At 41.8% G+C, this 24,239-nt stretch overlaps 1 protein-coding gene across 7 annotated transcripts in view; it reads left to right on the top strand.

Annotated features, from left to right (window-relative positions):
• Window positions 1–24,239, top strand: part of EXOC6 (exocyst complex component 6) — a 458,527-nt gene that overhangs the window by 316,143 nt on the left and 118,145 nt on the right. For all 7 annotated transcript variants that reach the window (XM_077455211.1, XM_077455209.1, XM_077455210.1 and 4 more), the window contains one exon: window positions 22,058–22,199. In XM_077455211.1, the coding sequence (XP_077311337.1) occupies window positions 22,058–22,199 (142 nt within the window). The remainder of the gene's footprint in view (window positions 1–22,057; window positions 22,200–24,239) is intronic.

The following is a 24,239-nucleotide window of genomic DNA, read 5'->3' as shown; positions in this document are numbered from 1 at the left end:
ATGCAATTGTTTTAGTAAATATAAACTGCTAAATACCTTTTCCCATCAGCAGTATTTAGCAGTGTTGTGACTTCTATCACTGTATGGTTAAAGCTTGTAGGAGGAGTTTTCATACTGCACTTGTTGTCCCACCAGGATCCAGGACCCCTGACCCTCTGTCTGGACAGTGCTGATTGGCCCCGTGCTTATTACATTCACTCTCCCAAGAAAAAAAAAAAGCTCTAGCAATGCACACCAAACTGAGCATGTGCAGCCTGACTCCAGTAACTGTCTTATCTGGACCTGTTCTGGAGTCAGTGGAAGTAGGAGAGGATCAGAGAACACAGGAGCAAACATCCTTTTTACACAAGGATTAGTGTCAATGAGTATAACAAGCACGCTTTACTGCAAATGCAGACTGATTTTACTGTTGTGAGTTTAGTAACACTTTAATGGTCAGTTGCAGATATTGATTTGATTGTCATGGAGGAATGGTGCCCACAGAGATCATACAATAATATATAGTATGGACCCACCCTCTAGTTTTGTTTGACCACTTCAATACTGGGCACTTTTGCCCCCCTTCCTTCCCAGAACATTTTTCAGCGCTCTCTTTCAATGACAATTGCGCGGTCATGCTACGCTGTACCCATGATTAAATTTTTATCATTTGGTTTTCACAAATAGAGCTTAATTTTGGTGGTGTTTATTCACTACTCTGTTTTTTATTTTTTGCGATATAAGCGAAAAAAGAGCGGAAATGTGGAGAAAAAAAACAATATTTTCTTCTTTCTATTTTAAAAGAAATCCCATAAAAATCAAATTTTGTCATAAATTTAAGCCAAAATGTAATCTGCTACATGTTTTTGGTAAAAAAAAATTCAGTTTAGTGTATAATAATTGGTTTGTGTGATCACGGGCCTATGTACACAAATGATCATGTACAGATGTGTGCAGGTGATCACGGACATATGTGTGCAGATAATCATTGGGATATGTGATTTTAGTGGGACATATGTGGGGGACATGTGTGTTTTACATGTGTGTTTACACTAGGTTGGTGATCAGTGAGTAAAAAGCTGTAAAAAACAGCTCATACTCACTGATCACCAGCTGGCTGCAGCGATCTGCTCTCCTCTCCTCACTGACAACTTCCGTGTGAGGAGAGGAGAGCCGATTGCCTAGCAACCGGCTCTGTGTTTACATCACATGACGGCTGTGATTGGACGCGGTCATCATGTGATCAGGAGGTCCATTCACAGAGCCCTCCTGCCGATTGGAGATGCGCCGTGTCCGGGTGACACGAGGGCATCGGGATTGCGCCGCTGCGCCAGCACGCGCGCGATCCCCCTCCTTCTGAAGGACGTTTCTGAACGTCCATTCAGAAGGAGAGAGCTGTATATGTACATTGGCCTGGGTGGGAAGTAGTTAAAATATATTAATTTGCACATTGTACATATTTAAGTTATTTCTAGCCTATTACTGTTACTCTGAGCCAATCTTGAAGTTTGTAAACTTACTTTGTGAAGATCCCCTCGCATCTACTTCCTTGAATTCTGTGACACGTACTCACTATTCCCTGTGGGAAGGCACTGTTGTGTCACATATTTCACAAAGCTTGCCTTCTGAACTACAGAGGAGGAGTTTAGGAGGTGGAGTCAGTACAGGAATCACTGCTTTCAGGCAGTAGGGGACCATGGGATATGTAGTCCTTAGAAATTGAAAGTAAACAGCAGGAGACGCTGCAACGCCTGCAGGGAATACAGGAAGTTGTGGAAAGAGATGGCAGCAGACAGGCACCACACTCACAATATGAAAGGAGATCTTTCAAGTAAGATTATTATATTGAATCATCAAATATAGTGTTTATATTGCTATTACTGATGTTATAAAATGAAAGTGTTTGCTGTGACCATAGAACTCCTTTAAGACGTACAACATTCATATGGCAGTTAGTTACTTCTATTCATGTAGCTCTAAGTCACGACAGATTTTTTATTTTTTATTTTTCTCAAGGCCGCTCTTTTCCTCCAGACATGAATATGGAAGCTTAGCCTTTTCTCTGGGATGGGATTAATTTGCCAGGAATACAGTAAATGTCACCAGAGTCGAGAATGAATTATGTGGAATACAATGACCTTTCTCTAGCCAAGCTCAGAGTGGGGTGTTTGCTTGTGCTCCGGCTCAGGTTTAATATTATGCGCTGATGAGAATGTGATAAAGCCACACATACATATTTTAAGCATGAGCGGAATGAATTACTGGCACAGGGAATCTTGTCATTGCAAATCTCCACTTGCCTCTCTGCGGTTTGTCTAATCTTTCAGAGGCTCACATAAGAACCTTGTGGATATTCCATCCAAATTAGAATCTTTTTTATTTGCAGAGAACAATATTATCCTGACGTTTGGCGTAACCCCTGTAATGCCCGCCAGGTCAGCTAAGATTCAACGCTTTAGGGATGACATATCCTTAAACGAAGGGTTAAATGTTTCTGTTGCCAGTATTCCCATATTGGAAAGCATTATAGCTTCTTATCAGTGGGAATAAATATGACTTTGTATTCTGCTCCTTGCAGATTTGCCAAGAGCAACATATCCCGGGTTCATGTCGCCCCCGACCGCAAGGCTGTTTGTCAGCATGTGTCTCCAATTTGATTTATATTTGAAGCTCCTATGATTTCAGTGTAGTGTTTCTGTATTAAGTTCTGCCAGAACAGAAGATAAGGCCATGCTTGTGTATAGATGAACTGTCATCAGACCATTTACACATGTTGATTGCACATTGCTATTGACCTCTCTCTAAAAACAATTCTATATATTGTTGTTCTATGCTGATTGCTCTTTATCTTGTTGTGACCTGTAGCAAGTGACTCAACCTCGCCATTTAACAAGAACAGTCTGATGAATATGAATGATTTGTTAGTCTTCCAAGTGGTTGAAGCCCTCCATCAAATAGTCACTAGCAAAACAATGCAGTCTGGGGTCTCTTTTATGCCCTGTACACACGGTCAGAAATTCCGACGGAAGAGGTCCGATCGGATTATATTGTTGGAAAATCCAATCGTGTGTGGGCCCAATCTGGCCTTTTCCGTCGGAATTTCCGACGGAGAAATTTTGAGAGCAGGACCTCAAATTTTCCGACAACAAAATCTGATTGGACTTTTTCTGATCGTTTGTAGAGAATTGCGATCGGACAAAGTGCCACACATGCTCAGATCAAATTACAAGACCAAAGCTATTGACTACTAGCTGCAACGTATTCCCGTTGCATCGAACAAATGTCATCACGTTCCGAACGATTGGATTTTCCAACAACTTTGTCCGACCGTGTGTATGCAACACCAGTTTCGGACAAAATCATAAATCTGACGGATTTTGTTGTCGGAATGTCCGACCGCGTGTACGGGGGCTTAATGTCCAACTCCGGGCAACTAAAAAAAATAAAAAATAAAGAACTCTTGCAGTGGGACTTGGCAATGTAAAGGGTTAAAGTGATTGTAAAGGCTTACGTTTTTTTACTTTTATGCATTCTGCGAATGAAGTTAAAAAAAAAAGGTCTGTGTGCTACTCCCCGTCCCTCATCCCGTCCCTCGTCCCGTTCCCCCCTCCAGTCCCTTCTAAGCCCCTGTACATACGGTCGGAAATTCCGACCGAAAAGGTCTGATCGGACCGTGTTGTCGGATAATCCGACCGTGTGTGGGCTTCATCTGACTTTTTCCGTCGGAATGCCCGACCAACAAAGTTTGAGAGCTGGATATAAAATTTTCCGACAACATAATCCGATCGGACTTTGTCCGATTGTTTGTAGAGAATTGCGATCGGACAAATTGCCATGCATGCTCAGATCAAATTACGAGACCAAAGCTATTGGCTACTAGCCTGAACGTAGTCCCTTTGCAATGAACGAACGTCATCACGTTCCGAACGATTGGATTTTCCGACAACTTTGTCCGACCGTGTGTATGCAACACCAGTTTCGGACAAAATTTTTGGAAAAAATCTGACGGATTTTGTTGTCGGAATGTCCGACCGTGTGTACAAGGGCTAATACTCACCTGAGCTCCCTCTCGAGCTATCCCGGGGCTCGTTCATTGGCTCCCACTGCTGACAATCACAGCCAATGAGAAGAGAGCGGACCCAAGCCTAGGTTCAGCTCTATGTGTCTTATGGACGCAAGACTCAGGAGCGAGAGCACACCAGTGCTCCCCATACTGGTCAAGGGGGAGGAGCCCGAGTGCCGGTGCGGGGAACCGAGAAGAAGAGGATAAGGGTTGCTCTGTGCAAAACCACTGCAAAGAGCAGGTAAGTAAGTTTTTTTTTTTTTTAAAGCCGAACCTTTAATACCAATAGAATTACTTTGGACCAAGAGAATGAAAAAAGATTTACTTACCTGATCCTCCGTACAGGGTGTACAACCACTTTAAGGCTTTTTAACGGGGTGCTTGGCAAGTGGCAAAATCATGACTCAGACGCAAATTTCTGCTGCCCCCAAACCGCCAGGCTCCATTTGCACTTGACATTTTGGGATCTTGGACAGAATCGCAGCACAGATCTCAAAACACACTACAATCGCAAAATTCAGATTTAGGTGCCATTTTCTTTAATGCATCTAAAATCCAGTGCATTTCCACAATTTATCACACAGCGTATCACATGGCACGAAGCTTGTTGCGAAAAATAATCTCCTGCTCCTTTTTGGGCGACAAGCTTCACATGATGCAATTTTTCATGCGACAATCACGGCAAAACCACACCACATTTTAGATGCCATTGCAGATATTGGCACCTGAACCTGCATTTTGCAATTGTAGTGCCTTTTGAGACCACAGGCAGAATCACAGCGAGAGAGAGATCCCAAAACGCCAAGTGTGAATGGAACCTAAACGAGCCTTAAAAGGCAGTGCAATTTGTCAGTGCCATATACATTACATACCTGCAGTAAATAATACTGCAGTGGTGAAAGGCTCATTGACACAAACTTGAGGAAAGTACTGGGGATGCCTGAAATATTACTTCAAACACTGTGCAAGCTGCTGGCCAAAGCAGTGAATCATGAGTCATATGAGCAGGGAATGAAATGTTTGGTGTATTATACCTAAAGTATACTGTTGCCCAGGTTGCAAGAAAAAAATGTATATGTTTTAGATATTACTATAAAATTATAGCTGGGTGCAGATTAGAAAGGTATTTTATTGTCATGTTAAAATCAGGGAAAAAAATGTTACTGTTGATGGGCAGATGTCCAAAATAAAAAAAAACTCCGCTCTGGCTGCAATACTCACCTCCTCTCCAGCACTGTCTGTCACTTCTGGGTCTCCCTGGTTGAATGACCCTGGGTGATATTGACCCTGGAAAGGCATCTCCCTTCACTCACAGGAAAGTATCGCAAACAGTGCGACTGATGTCATTATGTCAACGCCATTCTGTTCATCATTAAGGACCACCTAGCACTGGAGAAGTGCCAAATCAAACCCCTGGTATTAAAGGTAGATGCTAGACATGCTGGGGGCCTCCAGCAGTTGAGAGAGGGCACAGTAAGCCAGGAGTTGGGCTTTAAATTACAAAATGGCTTGTTTCACTATTATTTTCCTGCGTATAGGATTGGCTCCTAAGCCTAATTAACCCTTGCATGGGTTGGGAAAACTCACAAAATCAGGCGCATTCCTGACCCACAGACATGATGCACTTTAGCTAGGGTTGCCACCTGTCTGGTTTTGACTTAGAGAGTCCGGGATTTGAATGCTGTGCCCGGGTTTCCCTCTGCCTCAGACCCGGACAACAGGGCTGCCAACAGGGGGTACCACCAGGCCTCCTGTAGGGGGCCCAAGCACACGGGGGACCCCTACAACATCTGCATTGTACTCATCACACATGTCAGAGCGGTGGGCATATCACAGTCTGTGAAGTTCGCTGTCAGCATTCTCCCGATCCACGCTGCTCTGATCACTGAATCACTGGAGGAAGCCGGTACAAGGATACAGATGTTCTACTGCTCGAGGAGGGAATTTCACACTCTTCTTAGCCCTACACTGTGCATTACACACCCCTGACTCCTGCACTCTTTTTGTTTTGTACTCTTACTTCTAATATGTATTATACACTCCTGTCCCCTGCATTCTGTGCATAAGATTTACAGGTTCCATTCAAACCTAGGCGTTCCAGATCGCAAGTGGAATAGAAACTTATTTTTGGCGACAGGCACCCCGTGATTCTGTTTACAGGATATTTCAGCAATTTGTTGGGCGACAATTGCAGCAAAATTGCACCGCGATTGGGGTGCCATTGAAAGTAACAGGATCACGAGTGCGTCCCGCAATTTGTGGTGTAACGTGGGCGGATTCGCGATCTGGAACTCCTAATGCCCCATACACACGGTCAGATTTCCGATGTAAAATGTTCAATGGGAGCCTTTTGTCGGAAATTCTGACCGTGTGTAGGCTCCATCGAACATTTTCCATCGGAATTTCCGTCACACAAAATTTGAGATCTGGTTCTCATCAAATTTTCCGACAACAAAATCCGTTCACGTAAATTCCGATCGTGTGTACACAATTCCGATGTACAAAGTGCCACGCATGCTCGGAATCAAGCAGAAGAGCAGCACTGGCTATTGAACTTCATTTTTCTTGGCTCATCGTACGTGTTGTACGTCACCGCGTTCTTGACATTTGGAATTTCCAACCAACTTTGTGTGACCGTGTGAATGCAAGACAAGTTTGAGCCAACATCCGTCGGAAAAAAAAAACATGTTTTTTTGTTGTCGGAATGTGCGATCGTGTGTACGCGGCAGTTTGGCTACACTCACTGTTGACTGTGGCGCATCGAGCTGCATTACTACTCTCCTTGGGACACCCAAATGTGTCCCAGGTCTTTAACCAGCTTATAGTGTATACTAAACAAAGAATATAAGCGGTGCGCTGATAAAGTGTTCAGGTTTGGCTTGAAGAAAAGGTGGCAACCCTAACATTAGCAAACGCATGGGGGTGGCATTAATTCTTGATGGAACTCTCGCACATCTGAAAATGCAGTGGGTTTTCATATGTGCCACATTGCATGGTGCCAGACTCGGTGTGGTGCAATTTGAAAAAGAGATTTTTATTTTTATCTGTTTTCTGTGGATAGGGCAGCCCAATGAAATGACTGGGCTGCCCTACCCACAGGAGGGAGACGTTTGAATCAAGCCTTATTTGTCATTTTTTATTTTAGGGAACTGTAGATAGCCAGTATGCCTCTGTTTGCTGACTGCATAAAAAAATAGTTTATATATTAAGGACCGGCCTCACTTTTAATGGCTAACTCAACATTTGAGTGAATTGGATTTTCAGAGAAGAGCACATTGGTCAACATTTGTCCTATAGTTTTTGTCCATACTGACCTTACTTTTGTTGCAGTCTTTTATTCTTTGGTGACCTTTTTGGCAGCCTTTACTCTATGTCCAATCCCCCCCCCCCCCCCCCCCCATTTACTGGCATATTCTACTGGGATCAGCAAGTTTAAACTGATACACTGAAATGACCACTTTAAAGAGTAACTCCACTTTGGTTGAGACAAAAAAAACGAATGGCTCTGGGTGGTCTATGTACATTGCAGGGATTTTAACTAACTTTGTTGCAGATTCCTACCTGTTTCTGCTCTGAAGAAAAGCTGTTTTTTTGACGCAGCCTGTTTCAGACTGAATGGAAGCACCTGGTTCATTATAATTACATGGTGCACTTCCAGTATTCTGATGAGAAAAGTTGCCGTGTCTCTGTCCCTCTAGAAGTAATATTAACCTTTAGGGAATATCTCACCCAAAATTAAATCTCTGTTGCAGAGGATGCCTAAAATCTGACTTGTACCTTAGTGGAGACTTCTGGGAAAATCATTGGAGTTGATTTACCAAAGGCAAATAGATTGTTCACTTTGCAAGTGCAGTTGCACTCTGCAAGGAAATTCGCCACAGAACCTAAATGAAGGAAAGCTAACATTTATCATCCAATCATGTGCAAGCAAAAATCTTACCTTGCACGTGATTGGATATTCTTTGCAAAGTGAAGCTTTACCTCATTTACTAAGCTCTGGAGCAAATTCCCTTGCAGAGCGCAAGTGCACTTGCAAAAGTGAACAGTCTAGTTGCTCTTAGTAAATGAACCCCAGTGAGTCAATCACACAAGCAGGAAATTACATTCTTGGAGGCATTGGTGTTCAGAACACCAACAGGTTGCCATTATATATAGAATTTTGCAGAAAAGGACAGTGCTGTGGATTGAAATGGAAAAGTAATGTATTTCGAATAAAGAATGCTAGATTATTATTATTTTTTTTTTATTTGCTATGTTTTTTATTTATTTTTTACAAAAGTGGAGTTACTGCCAGAAACCATGAAATCAGACAGAGACAGAAGTGCAGTTAAATCACACTTGTTTAATAATAAAAGTAAAAAGAACAAACGTAGTGAAAACTTAGCCAAAATTCAGTAACCAGAATGGATAGTCAGCCAAGCCAGAAGTCAGGGATCAATGTAGTGGAGCAGCAAGCAGAATCTGGAGCCAGAAGGGATGTCAGCAAAGCCAGTCTTTAAACAGGACCGCAGGAGATAGTCTCTTGAGATGTTGACCAAGGCAAAGGCAGAGATCCACTGGGCTGAATGGCTTAAGTAGGCAGGACTGATGAGCAGGATATCATCAACAGCTGAGTAACTGTGGAGGGATAGGAGCTGGCCATTAGCCGATAGCTGAGCAGTCAGCTCTGATAAGGAAGGGCTGAGCCCATCCCTGACAGTTACCCTTTGAATCCAATAGAGTTTGATGGGACATATGATGAGGGTCAGCTAGATATGTGGATAAAAGGTGCAGGAACTTGAAGATAAGTGTTACATGAATCAGACTATAAAGCAGTGATGTATGCAGTGATACAGGTGTCAGAGAAGGTAACATCACACGGGATAGGGAACTCTGGCATCGGACACTCCCAGAAGTGAATTCTGAAAAATCTTACAGTGATAGCAGTGCTGTCCAGGAAAGCAAACACATCCTACCTGGAGGTGGGAAGTAGTGTGTTCATCTGTCTTCTGACGCCCTAATTTTTAAATGTGAAGACTCGCAAAATGGGGGGGGTCGATTTACTAAACCAAATAGGCTTGTTCACTTAGCATAGTGAATTAAGTGAAGCACTGCTGGCTTTCATCATCCAGTCATGTGCAAGCAAAAATTGTTTTTAACCACTTGCCACCAAATCACCTATCTGGTACGACATTTGACTTCAAGAGGTTGTACCGGGTGATGTAGTAATTCTAGCGCTAGATCTCCTCTGTAGATTTAAAGTGGTAACCTGTAAAGGCTTTAAAAGCATTGTCTGTGGATGGTAAAATTGACGTCCTTTGTTGCCGTTGCACGGGCGTGCATACTTTTATAACGTGACATGCTTGGTATCTATTTACTCAGCCTGACATCATCTTTTATATTTTTTACAAAAAAATTGGGTTATGTATTGTGGTGTTTTGCATTTGAATTTAAAAAAGTATTTTTATACGAAAATTGCATTTGGAAAAAACCTTGCCCAAATACCGTGTGACCTAAAAATTTGCAAAACCCACCAATTATTTTTTTTTTTAGGGCCTTATTTTCTAGCAAAAAAAACCACATGGAAACAAAAAGTGCCAGAAAATGCCTGGTCTAATATTTTCCATGCATGTGAGGTATTCTATGCTAAGTGAATTTTCTTCATATTCACTAAGTAAAATTTCCTTTTGCAAAGTGGACATGTTCTACTCCTTTAGTAAGTAGTATCTGTAATCATTTTACACTTGATTGTCAGTTGATAGTGGCGGGGCTTTGGTGTTTGGCTAAAATGACATTTGGATAAAGTGGAGAGTCACACTTGATGCAAATAATAACATAACTCTAATGGGGTGGGTTCCTGCAGTGCACAGAGCAAACATGGCAACTCCATCACCACTGGGCCTGTTTTTACTAGGCACTTGTCCACAAAATTTTACAAACATTTTACAGCTTCTCAAACTATAATTTTCTTATCTGACCTGAAACGCAAATATACTTTTTGAAGAACTGGGGGTGGAAGGAGGTGCAGAGACTGTTCAGAAGAATTACAAGGCTCACTACAGTTCAGCTAACATGACACCAGCTCCCCTTTAGTTTGGTAGGCTATACAGTTGAAGCAGATGGCAGATTGCCTCCACTGTAGCTTCTTGTTTTTCAACATAAATTTTTTTTGTGACAAGTGGCGCTTGTAACTTTTGACCTGTTAAAGGGCACCCTGGTTTTCACATGACTAGGGGGCAACGTAATGTCAAAATTCAGCTCTGTTCACCTCTTGGTGTTCTCTATGAGGGTTTTTTCTGTCTAGGACATCCCCTAAGGACTCACTGAAGTTCTACTGAGAAATATGCAGATTAGCTGGCCTTGGGCTAACTCTCTGTATCAAATAATACCACTATTGTTATGTTAAATAAAGTGTCAATCAAGTTCTGACTAGGAGTTTACATATAATACACCTACTGTGTGTGTGTGTATGTATATATATATATATATATATTTTTTTTTTTTCTCGCTGTATTGCCTAATAACCACATAATATTACCTGTATGCATTTAAGTACATTGTAATATTCCATTGCATGGTCAAGGGGCTTTAGTGGTCAATTCTTGAAAGCATATTTTCTTTAATTTCCATATTTACGGGCATATATCACGCACCCTTAATTTAAGAGGGAAGTTTCGGGTAAATTTTTTTATTTTTTTTTTTAAATAAACCACTTTGAAACAAAATAATGGTCAGTGAGCATCAATGCAGCCTGATTCGTGCCCATCTGCAGCTTCAGTGCAGCCTGATTAAGGCCCATCTGCAGCTTCAGTTCAGCCTGATCTATGCCCATCTGCAGCTTCAGTGCAGCCTGATCTGTGCCCATCTGCATCTTCAGTGCAGCCTGATCTGTACCCATCTGCGGCTTAAGTGCAGCCTGATTAGTGCCCATCTGTGGCTTCAGTGCAGCCTGATTAGTGCCCATCTGCGGCTTCAGTGCAGCCTGATCTGTGCCCATCTGCGGCTTCAGTGCAACCTGATCTGTGCCCATCTGCGGCTTCAGTGCAGCCTGATCTGTGCCCATCTGCGGCTTTAGTGCAGCCTGATCTGTGCCCATCTGCAAGCTTCAGTGCAGCCTGATTAATACCCATCTGCAGCTTCAGTGCAGCCTGATCTGTGCCCATCTGCAGCTGCAGTGTAGCCTGATCTGTGCCGATCTGCAGCTTCAGTGCAGCCTGATCTGTGGCCATCTGCAGCTTCAGTGCAGACTGATGTGTGCCCATATGCAGCCTGATCTGCGCCCATCTCACCCATCAATGCAGCTCGCCATCTCTCATCTCTCACAAGAAATCACTGAGCCGTCATCTGTTTACTCGCCTCTCAGTCAGCAGTCACATGCACAGTCCCGCCTCCACCATCGGCATTGAACCAGCTCCTGTGATAGACAGAACACTGGTCCAATGACGGTGGCGGAGGTGGGGCTGTGTGTGTGACGTGAGAGCCAAGCGGAAAGGAGATGATGGCTCGGTGAATTCCAGCGGCACTCACCTCCCTCTGAGGTACACCCAAATGCGATTTTCCCCCCTATTTTCATTGGAAAAAAGTGTGTGTTATACTCCAATAAATACGGTATTGGTACCTTTACAATATTGGAAATGTTAAAGGTTTTAACTGGATTAGTTAGCTGAATTTACTTCCTGATGTCTTGTCTTCTCTTATCAATGTTTGTGGTATTTTGTATGTAAAAGTAAATTTTCTTAAATTATTACACAGATTTTTACTCTTTAAAGCAGTACTTCACTCAAAAAGTGAAGGCCCATTGGTTCAATTTTAGGAGCGAGGGCGAGTATTGTTTTTTTATCAGTACCGGCTCCCACTTCCACAATCCTCATCCTAACCGAGGATGACGTTCCTTGCCCCGCAGCCTCCTTTCCTGTAGCCTCCTGGGACACATCATATGTCCCAGAGGGCAGCAGAACCATTAACAGTGCACCATGTGGAGTGGGCCGTGCTTTCTCAGGAAGCTACAGCCAGCTTCCATAACCAAGAGGATGGCGCCAAGACCCACAGCAGTGAGCAGAAGCAACTGCAGGAATATAGGACAGCTTGTTCCCATTACTTAGAGGACTTCACTGGCTGTCAGCCTATACACCAAAAGTATCCCGGACAGGTAAGACAATCCATAGGTTATTCGGAATTCTTACCGTCCACCACGGGTGGAAGGAAAGAAAATCGATAGTTTTCCTCCCTAAACACAGTCAGTGCTGATGGGTTAATCCCTCCTGCATCGCTATTATGTTATGTCGGCAGGGCTTTCCTGTCCAGCAGAACACATGATTACTACTAGTGGCTATATCCGCCGGCAGTAATTGTATGTAAAAGAAATTACACTGGGGTTGTACCCAAGTCGATCCATTGTACAACCAGCCTACCCATAGATGGATCAAATGTTGGCCAGCCCCTGGTGAACTGATGGAGAGTCGATCCATCTATGGCTGGCTTAAAGTGTTTGTAAAGGCTGAGGCTGGGTCACGATCTCCTGGCATGTGAAATGGATGTGGAGAAACCCACATCCAATTCACACTAGTGTGAACCCAGCCTGAAGGTTTTTTTTTACCTTTATACATTCTATACATTAAGGTAAAAAACCCCTCTAGCCTCCCCAATACTTACCTGAGCCCGATCTACCTCCAGCGATTTGCATGAGAACCTGGGCCATTGGCTTCTGCTGCTGTCAGTCACAGCCAGTGAGCCAATGAGTAGAGCGCAGAGGTGGGGCCAAGCCATGGCTCTGTGTGTGAATAGACACGCAGAGCCATGATTCGGGGGCCCCCATTGTAAGCTGCTTGCTGTGTGGACACTTGGCAGGAGGGAGGGACCAGGAGCACCAGCGGGGGGGGGGGGGGGGGGGAACCAAGAAGAGTCAAATCGGGGCTGCACATAGCAGGTATGTATAACATTTTTTTTATTAGAAAAAAAAATGTTGACTTTAATATCACCTTAAAGCGGAGTTCCGCCGGGAAAAAAAATAAAAGTCAGCAGCTACAAATACTGCAGCTGCTGACTTTTAAAATAAGGACACTTACCTGTCCTGGGTGTCCGCAATGTCCTCACCCAAAGCCGACCTGTCTTTTCGGCTCCCATGTGGAGGTGTCGGCATCTTACGTAAGGGAATCAGGAAGTGAAGCCTTGCGGCTTCACAGCCTGGTTCCCTACTGTGCATGCGCGAGGCGCGCTGCACGTCCGGACTGGTCCCTGCTGTCCAGATTCTGAGGCGATCTATCCCCAGAAGTGGGAGCAAATACCTGTATTAGACAGGTATCTGCTCCCCCTCCCCCTGAAAGGTGCCAAATAAGACACCGGGGGGGGGGGGGGGACCGAATAAGCAGAAGTCCCAACCCTGCTTTAAAGAGGGACTGCGATCTGCTTACATGATTTGTAATGAAGTACTTGGGGGGGGGGGGGGGGGGGCACTTAAGGGATAACTGATCTAAAAGTATAATTATCTTTTAAAATATCACTAGCTTCTCTTTGATGTAGAAATAGGAGATATAAATGACAAGTTCTGAAAAATAAATGCTTCCAATAGTTTAATATTCGTTTAATTACTTCAGTATCTATGCAATATTTAGAAATGTAAACTGAACAGTTTGATGACAAATTTAGCATGTGATAGAATAATGAACAGAGTTAAATAAACTTGTATAGATTAGTGAATCAAGGCTGTACTGAGCAAAATATACATTGTATAATTGTTCAAGTTATAGTATTACTTAATTATATACACTTTATTTATTATGAATTATTGATATGGTGCTTGTAACCTGTAGCAGTTTACATTGGCCTGTCCTGTTGGGGCTTAGATTTGTGTTCCAGGGAGATGGACCTTCCATTGATCTCAGTTCCACGTATGTGCGCTGTAGTAGAGGCACGCTGTTCAAAGCACTCTCCAGCGGTCCGACAGTCTTATGACTTTCCAACATTACAATTCCAAAAATGACAGTAGTTACACATAAACAGAAAGCTGTTAACTACCAATCTTTTACATTTACCTGCTTGTCCATGTACGTTTAACAATAGTTATGCATTGTCTATAGAAATATCTAATATGCTTCTCTGGGAGAGAACATAAAAATGTCTGCAACTAGTTTGATTGACCTTACTCACAGTTGCAGTCAGCTCTTAACTTTGCATGCAGTGACTCACAAGTTGTCATGCACTGTGGTTGGAATGTAATATGCATATACTGTACGATATCGATGTGAGCAATAACTCATACTTTCATAGAATACCTAACATAAATGAATTACAAATTTGGATACTCAGTCATAGTTTGGGTGTTCAACCTAATTTAAGTTGCTTGCTAAGGACCCTGCCGCCTTTGTCTAAGGAGCTAAAGTTTCTATTATTATTTCACAGCTTGTAGTAAAAAGCTAGTGGGTAAAGGATGACCCACCTCGACAAGCTAAATTCAAAAACTGTCAATCAGGAAAACAACACAGAGAATAGGGCTTCTTACTGACCTCCCCAAATGTCACCTCATGCTGTCCTTGATTGGCACAGTCTGGCAGGGAGGATGGATGAGTCTGTCACCGGCTGGTTAATTGTGTTGCCGATTTCAGCCTGACATTAGGACTTTGAGCAGTAAGTAGCTCAATGCAAAACAAATTAGCAGATTGTAGTCATATTTCTCATCTATCTGCCTTGACTTTTCTGAATGCAGTCCATAAATCATATTGACTGACACCCTTGCAAATGATGAAAGAGCTTTTGAGGCTATAAGCATGAATCCAGGGAGCGTGGAGACCGGTAGCTTGAAGGTGGCATGGACGGATGCATGTGGCTGACCTTTTGGGAATTTTCCAGGAGCCTAATGTCTCTGGGTAACAATAGTCCGAAGAGTGAAAGCTTTTTGGCCGCTATAGAAAGTATTCAGCATGTCAGCAAATTTCCTTTTCCAAGTTCCTTTGAAATATAAGAAGCTGGTCTAAGGGGTTCTTTTCTTCAGGAACTAACGTCTCAGCATTATCTGGAGAACCCACAGGACATTTAGACAACTTTGAGGGCAGGTGTTTGTTAGGCATTTTATTTTGGATATTGTTGTCTAATTATCATCCTGAGTTAGGTCATTTCAGGAAGATTAAAGGTACTGTTACAGAGCAGATTGTCCAAACAAAGCAGCACTCCATAAGCTGGTTTAGCTTGGAGCAAAATACAAGTCTATAAACATTTTAGAGTGCAGGTTGGACTTTTTATAATGGCTATGGTGTGAGTACTTTTTATGAGATTTGTATAGAATGGAATTTGGAGGGTTTACATGGTATGTCAAACCCTCCTTTGCATATTCATGGATCGGTAGCTTGGAGGGCTATTGGCTAACACTCTTTCTTTACTAAATCCTGGGTTTAAATCCCATTAGGGCATTATCTGGATAGTGTTTCGGAGTGCTATATAGGAGATGATAGCCTTTGAACTATGATGGCCATTTATTAGATGCCTGGATGGAATTTTTTTCTGGCAAATGCCGCTGTGGTTTTGGCTCTGTAGAAGAGGGTTCACCCTCAAAATGTGTTAGCCAGCTAGGATCCAGGATGGTGCTCTTCTTGGCAGGAGCAACCTGAGTCTGACGTACCACAGTGCTATGGAAGAGTAGCTTTATAAGCTGTTAATTGTGCATGATTTGTGTATACATTTTATACTGATTATCAATAAATATATAAGCTAATTCACTAGGCTGGTGTGCCCTCTTTTGTTTGTGTTTTTGCAGTATATACCATGGTAGTAGAGGAACATGGTGGGCAGAATGTATTTCTAATTCAACATTTTAAGACTATTGCTATGCCTGATACTGAATTACTACGACTGTGAACATTTTGCAGAGTTCACAAAGTCTGTGACAGAATTGCATTGTGAAGAATTTATCCAGACCCATGCTAATCTATAAAAGCGTGGTTAGCCAGTCAGATGCACATACCAGACATGTTATGGCCAGCTTATGGAAAACAGGTAATAAATACTATTTACAGAGTTTACTTTTTTACTACCCTCCCTTAAAGCTGAACAATAGGCAATTCTAAAGTAGACAATTTAATCCAGCTCTTTATTCATTAATACATCATTACATTTACTATTTTAAAGGCAAGAACTGTATGTGCTTGAATTAGACCAGGTACCAACCTCTTGCAACCCACTATATAGCAGATCTCAGACTGGGTGGGGAAGCATAATGAGACAGTCGTGCTACAGTGCTCATATGCCAGCAAGGAACGTTCTGGTTGAAGGAAGGAACAAATTGACAGAAAGATGTGCTCATCAGTCAGCTTCTTCTTATTTCACTGTCCAGCCAAAAGCTAGGGGAGGGATAAGACCTGTAAAGCTGGTCATAGATGGTTTGAATCTCGACCAGTTCAGCAGGGACAGGCCGAGATTCGAACCACATTGTGGTTGTGCCAATTGCACAATTAGCCTGTTGGATTGTTAGTATGTGATTATTGTCAGTGGCTAGAACCACTAGCGATAATTAGTGTGTTTGCCCGGGAGGGACGGTTCCCTGTGCCCCCCAGCCCCCCTACACACAAATAGTTCCACTGCGGGAATTACCCCACCAACACCTGTGCTTGTGACCTGTGGTTGCAGGAAAGAAAATCGTATCATCTAAGACTGGCTTAAGTGTTACAGGTTGGCTACACTGGGAAATATTAAGCGTCCTGCACTGCCAGATTTAAAGAACTTGATTTCTCAAAAAGGACTCTGCTACTATTACCACAGAGATAGTTTGCAGTAGTGTGGATTGTACAATATTTGATTAATGCATGGCCCAAAAATTATTTCTTTATCGTACATCACGGGACACAGAACTATAGTAGTTACTGTGTGGGTTATAGGCCACCTTCAGGTGATGGACAAGAAGTCCACTCCCTATAACCCCCCCCCCCCCCCAATACTGGGAGCACCTCAGTTTTTTTCGCCAGTGTCTTAGGAAACTAATTTTTCTGGTAGCCATATCTTCTGCAAGAAGGGTATCAGAGCTGGCTGCTCTTTCTTTTAAAGAGCCATATTTAATTATTCACAAGGATAAGGTAGTATTGCGTCCTCAACCTAATTTTCAACCAAAGGTAGTGCCAGGTTTGCATTTAAACCAGGATATTATTCTGCCTGTTCTACGGAAGAGAAATTCTCTGGATGTGGTGAGAGCAGTCAAAGTCTACTTGAAGGCGACTGCTCAGATTAGAAAAACTTTGAAATCTACTATTTCTAAATGGATTTGGCAAGTAATTGTTCAAGATTATGGTTTGAAGAGGAAGATTTCACCTGCTCAAATCAAAGTGCACTCCACTATGGCTGTTAGTGCTTCATGGGTAGTGCATCACCAAGCCTCCATGGCTCAAATCTGCAAAGCCACAACTTGGTCTTCAATCCATACATTTACCAGATTCTATCAGGTGGATGTAAAAAGGCGTGAGGATATTGCCCTTGGGCGTAGTGTGCTGCAGGCAGCAGTATAAGTCCTCTAGTCTCATAGTGCCCTACTTTTTTGTGTCTCCCCCCCCCCCCTCCTCAGTTGGCATTGCTCTGGGACATCCCACATAGTAACTACTATGGCTAGGTGTGTCCCCTAATGTATGATAAAGAAAATAGGATTTTTATAACAGCTTACATGTAAAAAAATATATATATCATTTTTTTTGGAGTACATAATGGAACACAGAGGTGCCTCCCCTCTTCTAATACACTTATATTGCTTTGCTACAAAAACTGAGGTACTCCCAGTAGTGGGAGGGGTTATATAGGGAGCGGACTTGTCTTAGGGTGTGCCAGTGTCCATCACCTGAAGGTGGCCTATAACCCACATAGTAACTACTATGGCCCTGTGTCTCGTGATGTACTCCCAAGAAAAGGATTTTACAAGTAAGCTGTTATAAAAATCCTATTATCATCTTGGAAAACCAAACCATTGAAGAGTAGGGAGATTGGTATTCTCCATTCAGCTATTCATCTCTATGAAAATCAATAGAGTTAAGAAGGCAAGCCATTGCTAATAATGAAAGGGTCACTTGACATTTACAAAATAGGCAATGTGCATATAGTCAGAATTGATTCTATTTTGGAGGAATCCCATTGATTCGCAGTGATCAGATCCTTATATGTACTTTACCCTCTGCCTTCTTCCAAGGTGGCCAGTATATTACAGCACCACTGAGAGCATCAAAGGAACTTTTTAAATGTTTCTGATTCTTTTTTAAACGACTAACTTTTTCGCTATCTAGGGAAGAAAAAAACAAATTGTTCTTTGGAATTTTTTGCGACAACCAATTTGTCTGCCTGTACAGTTATTTCATTAGCATTGCAGAGCAAATAGGAGATACAGCTTATTTAATGGAGCAGTGCATTAAACTAAAATGCACTAGTTGTTCCATTAAATCAAAATGACATACCCATTAGGTATCTCCAACATATTACATTATAATTAAATGAACTGTGGACCATTGATTTCTTCTCTTCTCTGCTGGCATTGATACGGCCCTGCTTGTGGAATAGTGCAGCGTGTCACAATGTAATTACCATTGCTGTTTCTGGGTTGTTGTTGTCACAGAATTCCTTAGTAAGTTCTCTCAGTGAGCAGTAGACTTGTGATTTTAGCTGGAAAATTGTGACTCTCATGGTAGATTAGCAGAGCTTATTTAATCAGAAGAGTTGTTACAACTATGGAATTTACAAATGGTAACACGGCCTTCTGATAAAGGTTATGACAACTTTGATTGAAAACTCAGATTTTCTTTGATATATTTCAAAATATTTCAGTGACAATTAAAGTAGAACTCCAGCCAAAACTTGTTTAGTTTTGGATTGTGTGATGACAGATTAGGATATCTGTTAATGTTTGCTGTGTTTTTGTTGGGAAACTAACGTAAGCCATAGACCGTGCAATTTTCTTTCCTGCAACCACCGCTCGATTACGAATGGAGAACAGATCCCCATTCATATGTATTTAGTGGACTGGATCAGAAGCTGGCGGGTGTCAGCAGACACATGTCCACTGACATCCGCCGCTCCATAGAGAAGAATAGAGGTTCCAATTGGGTCCACCTGAAAAACTGACTGCCCCCACTCTGGATAACGAAGCATTGGGGCACAGCAGACAACAGCAATGTCAGTCTGGGGAAAGGGAAGTTTTAGTTGTACTAGCAGATTTAGATACACCGGCAAATTGAAGCCTAACTCTAGCTCACGCTGCAGTTACAGAAGCATTTACTGCAGACTTTGTTTTGTTTGGAGGGGTGGGGGGGGGGTAAAGGTATACATGAATAAGTAAAAGCAGATCATTGAAAATACTGTCAGATATGTAGGAGAGCTTGTTCTGTTGAAAAACAACAGGCTTTCTACTAGAGCTGCACGATTCCGGCTAAAATGAGAATCGCAATTTTTTTTTGCTTAGAATAAAGATCACGATTCTCGTGGCACAACATCATCTTTCACGTTATACAAAAAAATTGGGCTAATTATTTTTTTTTTTAATTCATTAAAGTATATTTTGTCCAAAAAAATTGCGTTTGAAAGACCACTGTGCAAATACAGCGTGACATTAAATATTGCATCAACTGCCATTTTATTCTCTAGGGTCTCTGCAAGCAACAAATGTCAGAAAAAGATTTAGTCTTTAAGTGGTTAAACTGACCTCATGGAGCCCTGGTTCACATTGATGCAATTTGGCATGTGATTTGACATGTCATATCGCATGCCACATCGGCAACAATTTCCGGCAATGGCAGCGTCCATTTTTTCAATTCCCAAAAGTCGTTTCTGTACTACTTTTGCTGATTTTGGGATGCAATTTCCATTGACATCTGTGCAGAAATCTGCACAGATGTCTCTGAAATCACCCCCGAATTCAGGACTGACATGCGGGATTGAAATTGTGCAAGTTCAGCTGAACTCGCACAATTTTATTTCCGCAATCGGTGTGAACCAGGGCTTAAAGACGGAAGTTCATTCCTTTGATCTAAAAGTACCAAGTGTTACAATGTTTCTCCTTATCTCCACTGTTGAGATAAACTTGGCAGGCTGCCTGAATTTTTTTTTTTTTTTTGTCAGCTGTCAGAAGTGAGCAGACAATTCTACACTTTCAAGCCCCCGTACACGCGGTCGGAGATTCCGACTACCAAATCCGTGGGAGTAATTCCGATGGATTAATTCCGGAAGAGGTCCGGAAGTGATGTTGCATACACACGGTCGGACTAAGTTGTCGGAAAATCCGATTGTACATAACGTGATGACGTTATTTCGTTATGATGGGACTACGCTTAGGCTAGTAGCCAATAGCTTTGGTCTAGGAATTTGATCTGAGCATGCATGGCACTTTGTCCATCGGAGTAGGCTACACATGATCGGATTATGTCCGATATGAGCATTTTGTCGGAAAATTTTACCGGCAAGTTGGAAAGCTTGGTCCGTCGGATATTCCGACGGAAACAGTCCAATGCAGACCACACACAGTCGGAATATCCGACAAAACGGTCCGATAGGACACATTCCCTTGGAATCTCCGACCGTGTGTACAAGGGCTTGCATAGAATCAAGGAAATCAAGGAAAAGATCGGGAGGGGATTCCCCAAGATATAGGAAATTGTCAAGACATTTAATTCTCCATCATCTACAGTTTTGAGAGGACTGACCCAATATAATGCTGCCTTGATTAATTCCTTGTGGGATTATTGTAATCTGCCTTCAGATTTAGTAAGAGAATTAATCACAGTATATTAGCATACTTTAATGCAATTTCTATGCGATTGTTCCATATTGTTAAATCATATATTTTCTTGGCTCTCAGAAAGAAAATACGTAAAAGTAGCATGAGGATCAATCCTTGCTCTTTAGGCATTAACCAAAACTGTATGTCTTTTTTACATAATTTTTCCATGTTGGGTCATTTATATTTTTTGTTTTTTTATTCTTTATTTTTATATTTTTGCTTGATTATTTTATTCCTATTTTATATCTTAATTTAATATACTTTATCATACTCTAAAATACTCTAAATTACTCAGTTAGAATGGGTTTTTGACAAGGAATCTAAAATTGTTAAAATGTTAAACTGTAAAATTGTCCATCTGTTCATCCATGCTTAACAATTACTATTACGTTAAGAGTACAAATTATTATTAATTATTATTAATAAAAGCAAATGGAGCTGCGCTATAAAAAAAAACTTTCAAATTAGGCATGCGTGTATGAAGTGAACAAACCACATATGTGAATCAATATAAACCACACCCCCCAATACACCGTAGTGTAAATGACCCAAAAATGTCTGTATATTAAATTAAATTACACAAATATAAAAGTCCACTCCTTGAAGTAAACCCGATGTGTAAATGATAATAAGCACCCAGTGACAGCTCTTCGTATACTGTACAATACTGTGTATCCACCACCCTCTAGAATGTAGGCTTACCAGATAGCCAATAACCAGAGCATATCTCCCAATAAAAGGTGATGCGATGCCTCGTTGGTGTGGCTCCCTGTTGTAAAAATGCTGGATCCTATGACGTCCTATTGGAGACATTCAATGGTGATGCAGTCACTCATGCAGTGCTGCCCAATCAGCAACGCCTTAGCCAAACACTCTTCCTTCTCCTCTCCCTGGGAACGGCGATCACACAATGAATGCTCGGCTTCCCTCGCCAGCCGGTGCCACTTATGTGGTTTGTTCACTTCATACACGCATGCCTAATTTGAAAGTTTTTTATAGCGCAGCTCCGTTTGCTTTTATTGTTTGTTTTAGTGTTGTATATCAGTTTGAGTTGCAGCGTTAGTTGTAAATTATAGCATGGTTTTCTTTTGTTACAAATGATTATTGTCAGATGAACCGCATATACTGTTTTTACCATTCTTCCAATATAAGCGTTATTTGACACATTCTGTATGAAAACCTTTTGTTTGTACAAATTATCCAGAAACAATAAAAATTATGGGAAAAAAAAGGGATATAAATATATTATAATTCATCTTACTTGTAACATCAAAAAAATGCAATGTCACATTATTTTTGTTTTCCAGGGAAAAGTTGCACAAACAGCTTGTATGTCAGCCTGCAAACACCTTTCCACGTCACTAACACAGATGCTCCTGGACAGTGAACTCAAACAGATCAGCATGGGCGCCGTCCAGCAATTCAACCTTGATGTCATCCAGTGTGAATGTAAGTCCAGGGTCTGATACTTACTATAGCCATCCACTGTTGGGTGTGTTTCAGTAATCTAGTGTACAGAGCACCCAGAAAGTACCGTATTTACAGCGCTTTCATTTTTCCACATTATGTTATGTTACAGCCTTATTCCAAAACAAATCAAATTAATTATTTTCCTCAAAATTCTACAAACAATACCCCATAATGACAACATGAAAGGAGTTTCTTTGAAATCTTTGCAAATTTATTAAAAAGAAAAAAAAATCATAGGTACATACAGTAAGTATTCACAGTATTTGCCATGACATTCAAAATTGAGCTCAGGTGCATCCTGTTTCCACTGATCATCCTTGAGATGTTTCTACAACTTGATTGGAGTCCATCTGTGGTAAATTCAGTTGATTAGACATGATTTGGAAAGGTACACACCTGTCTATAGAAGGTGCCACAGTTAACCGCATATCATAGCACAAACCAAGCCATGAAATTCAAGGAATTGTCTGTAGACCTCTGAGACAGGATATTGAGGCACAGATCTGGGGAACGGTACAGAAACATTTCTGCAGCATTGAAGGTCCCAATGAGCACAGTGGCCTCCATCATCCGTAAATAGAAAAAGTTTGGAATCACCAGGACTCCTACTCAAGCGGACCTACCGGCCAAACTGAACGGTGGGGGGGGAGGGCCTTAGTCAGGGAGGTGACCAAGAAGGGGCAGAGGGAAGCACAGTGGTGTAGTGGTTAGCACTTTCACCTAGCAGCAATAGGGTCGCTGGTTCAATTCCCGATCACGACACCATCTGCCTGGAGTTTGCATGTTCTCCCTGTGCCTGCGTGGGTTTCCTCCGGGTACTCCGGTTTCCTCCCACACTACAAAGACATGCTGGTAGGTTAATTAGACCTTGTCTAAAAAAAAAAATAGGCCTTAATATGTGTGTATGTCAATGTTGTATGTGTTTGTAAGCGTGTCAGGACCTTACGGGATAAAGGACCATGCAAATGGACTGGTGGCAAGAGAGCGCCCTAAAGCGATTCAGTTCGCATAGGTAGCGCTATACAAGTCACTCAATAATTCATTCATGGTGGTGGAAGCATCATGCTATAGGGATGTTTTTCAGGTTCATCTTCCAACAGGACAATTACCCTAAGCACACAGCCAGAATAACAAAGCAGGGGCTATGGGACAACTCTGTCAATGTCCTTGTCCTGGCCCAGCCAGAATCCAGACTTGAACCCAATTGAACATCTCTGGAGAGATCTGAAAATGGCTGTGCACCGATGCTCCCCATCCAAATTGATGGGACTTGAGAGGTCCTGCAAAAAGAATGGGAGAAACTGCCCAAAAATAAGTGTGCCAAGTTTGTAGCATTACACTCAAAAAGACTTCAGGCTGTAATTGATGCCAAAGGTGCTTCAACAAAGTATTGAGCAAAGACTGTGAATACTTCTGTACGTTTTAAACTATTTAATCACTAACTTATTTTAGATATTTAATAACTAAAATCTAACTTTTAGTTATTTAATCTAATAAAAACTGAACTCCAGATATAAGGCCTTGTGCACGCTGGCTGTTTTTTTTTCCTCCCCTGGACAGATTTGCTCCTGGCAGGAAAAAGCATCTTTAAAAACACCCCTAAAGCCACGTATTGCACACATGTTTATGTGCGTTTATGCACCTTATTTAATGCTTTCTTTTGGCCAGAATATTAATTTATTCTGGCCATTACAATGTATTAATCTAGCGTTTTTATGCATTTTTTATGCTCAAATGCTCCACTCCTAAACGGGCTGGTGATGTTTTTTTTTTTTCAGCCTGTGAATTCTGCTCTTCTAATACGCCTGTGTATGCCTATACATGCATGGACACATAGGTAAACATAAAGGAGCTTTTACAGGCTGAAGAAAAAAGTCAAATGCCTGTAAAAGTGGTGTTTTTTAAGCAAATGTACATGAGGCCTAAACTACACAAATTTATGCATCTCTGTATTTATTATTAAACCCTTCAATGTATTTTTAAGGACAAATCATGTAACCACCCAAATTTCACTTGTTA

Source organism: Lithobates pipiens, unplaced genomic scaffold, assembly GCF_037356315.1.
Source record: "Lithobates pipiens isolate NorthernLeopardFrog02 unplaced genomic scaffold, aLitPip1_a1.2 Scaffold_25, whole genome shotgun sequence".
In the NCBI taxonomy this organism is placed as follows: Eukaryota; Metazoa; Chordata; class Amphibia; order Anura; family Ranidae; genus Lithobates; species Lithobates pipiens.
Note: the sequence above shows the minus strand (reverse complement) of the source record. Positions and strands in the feature narration are given on the sequence as shown.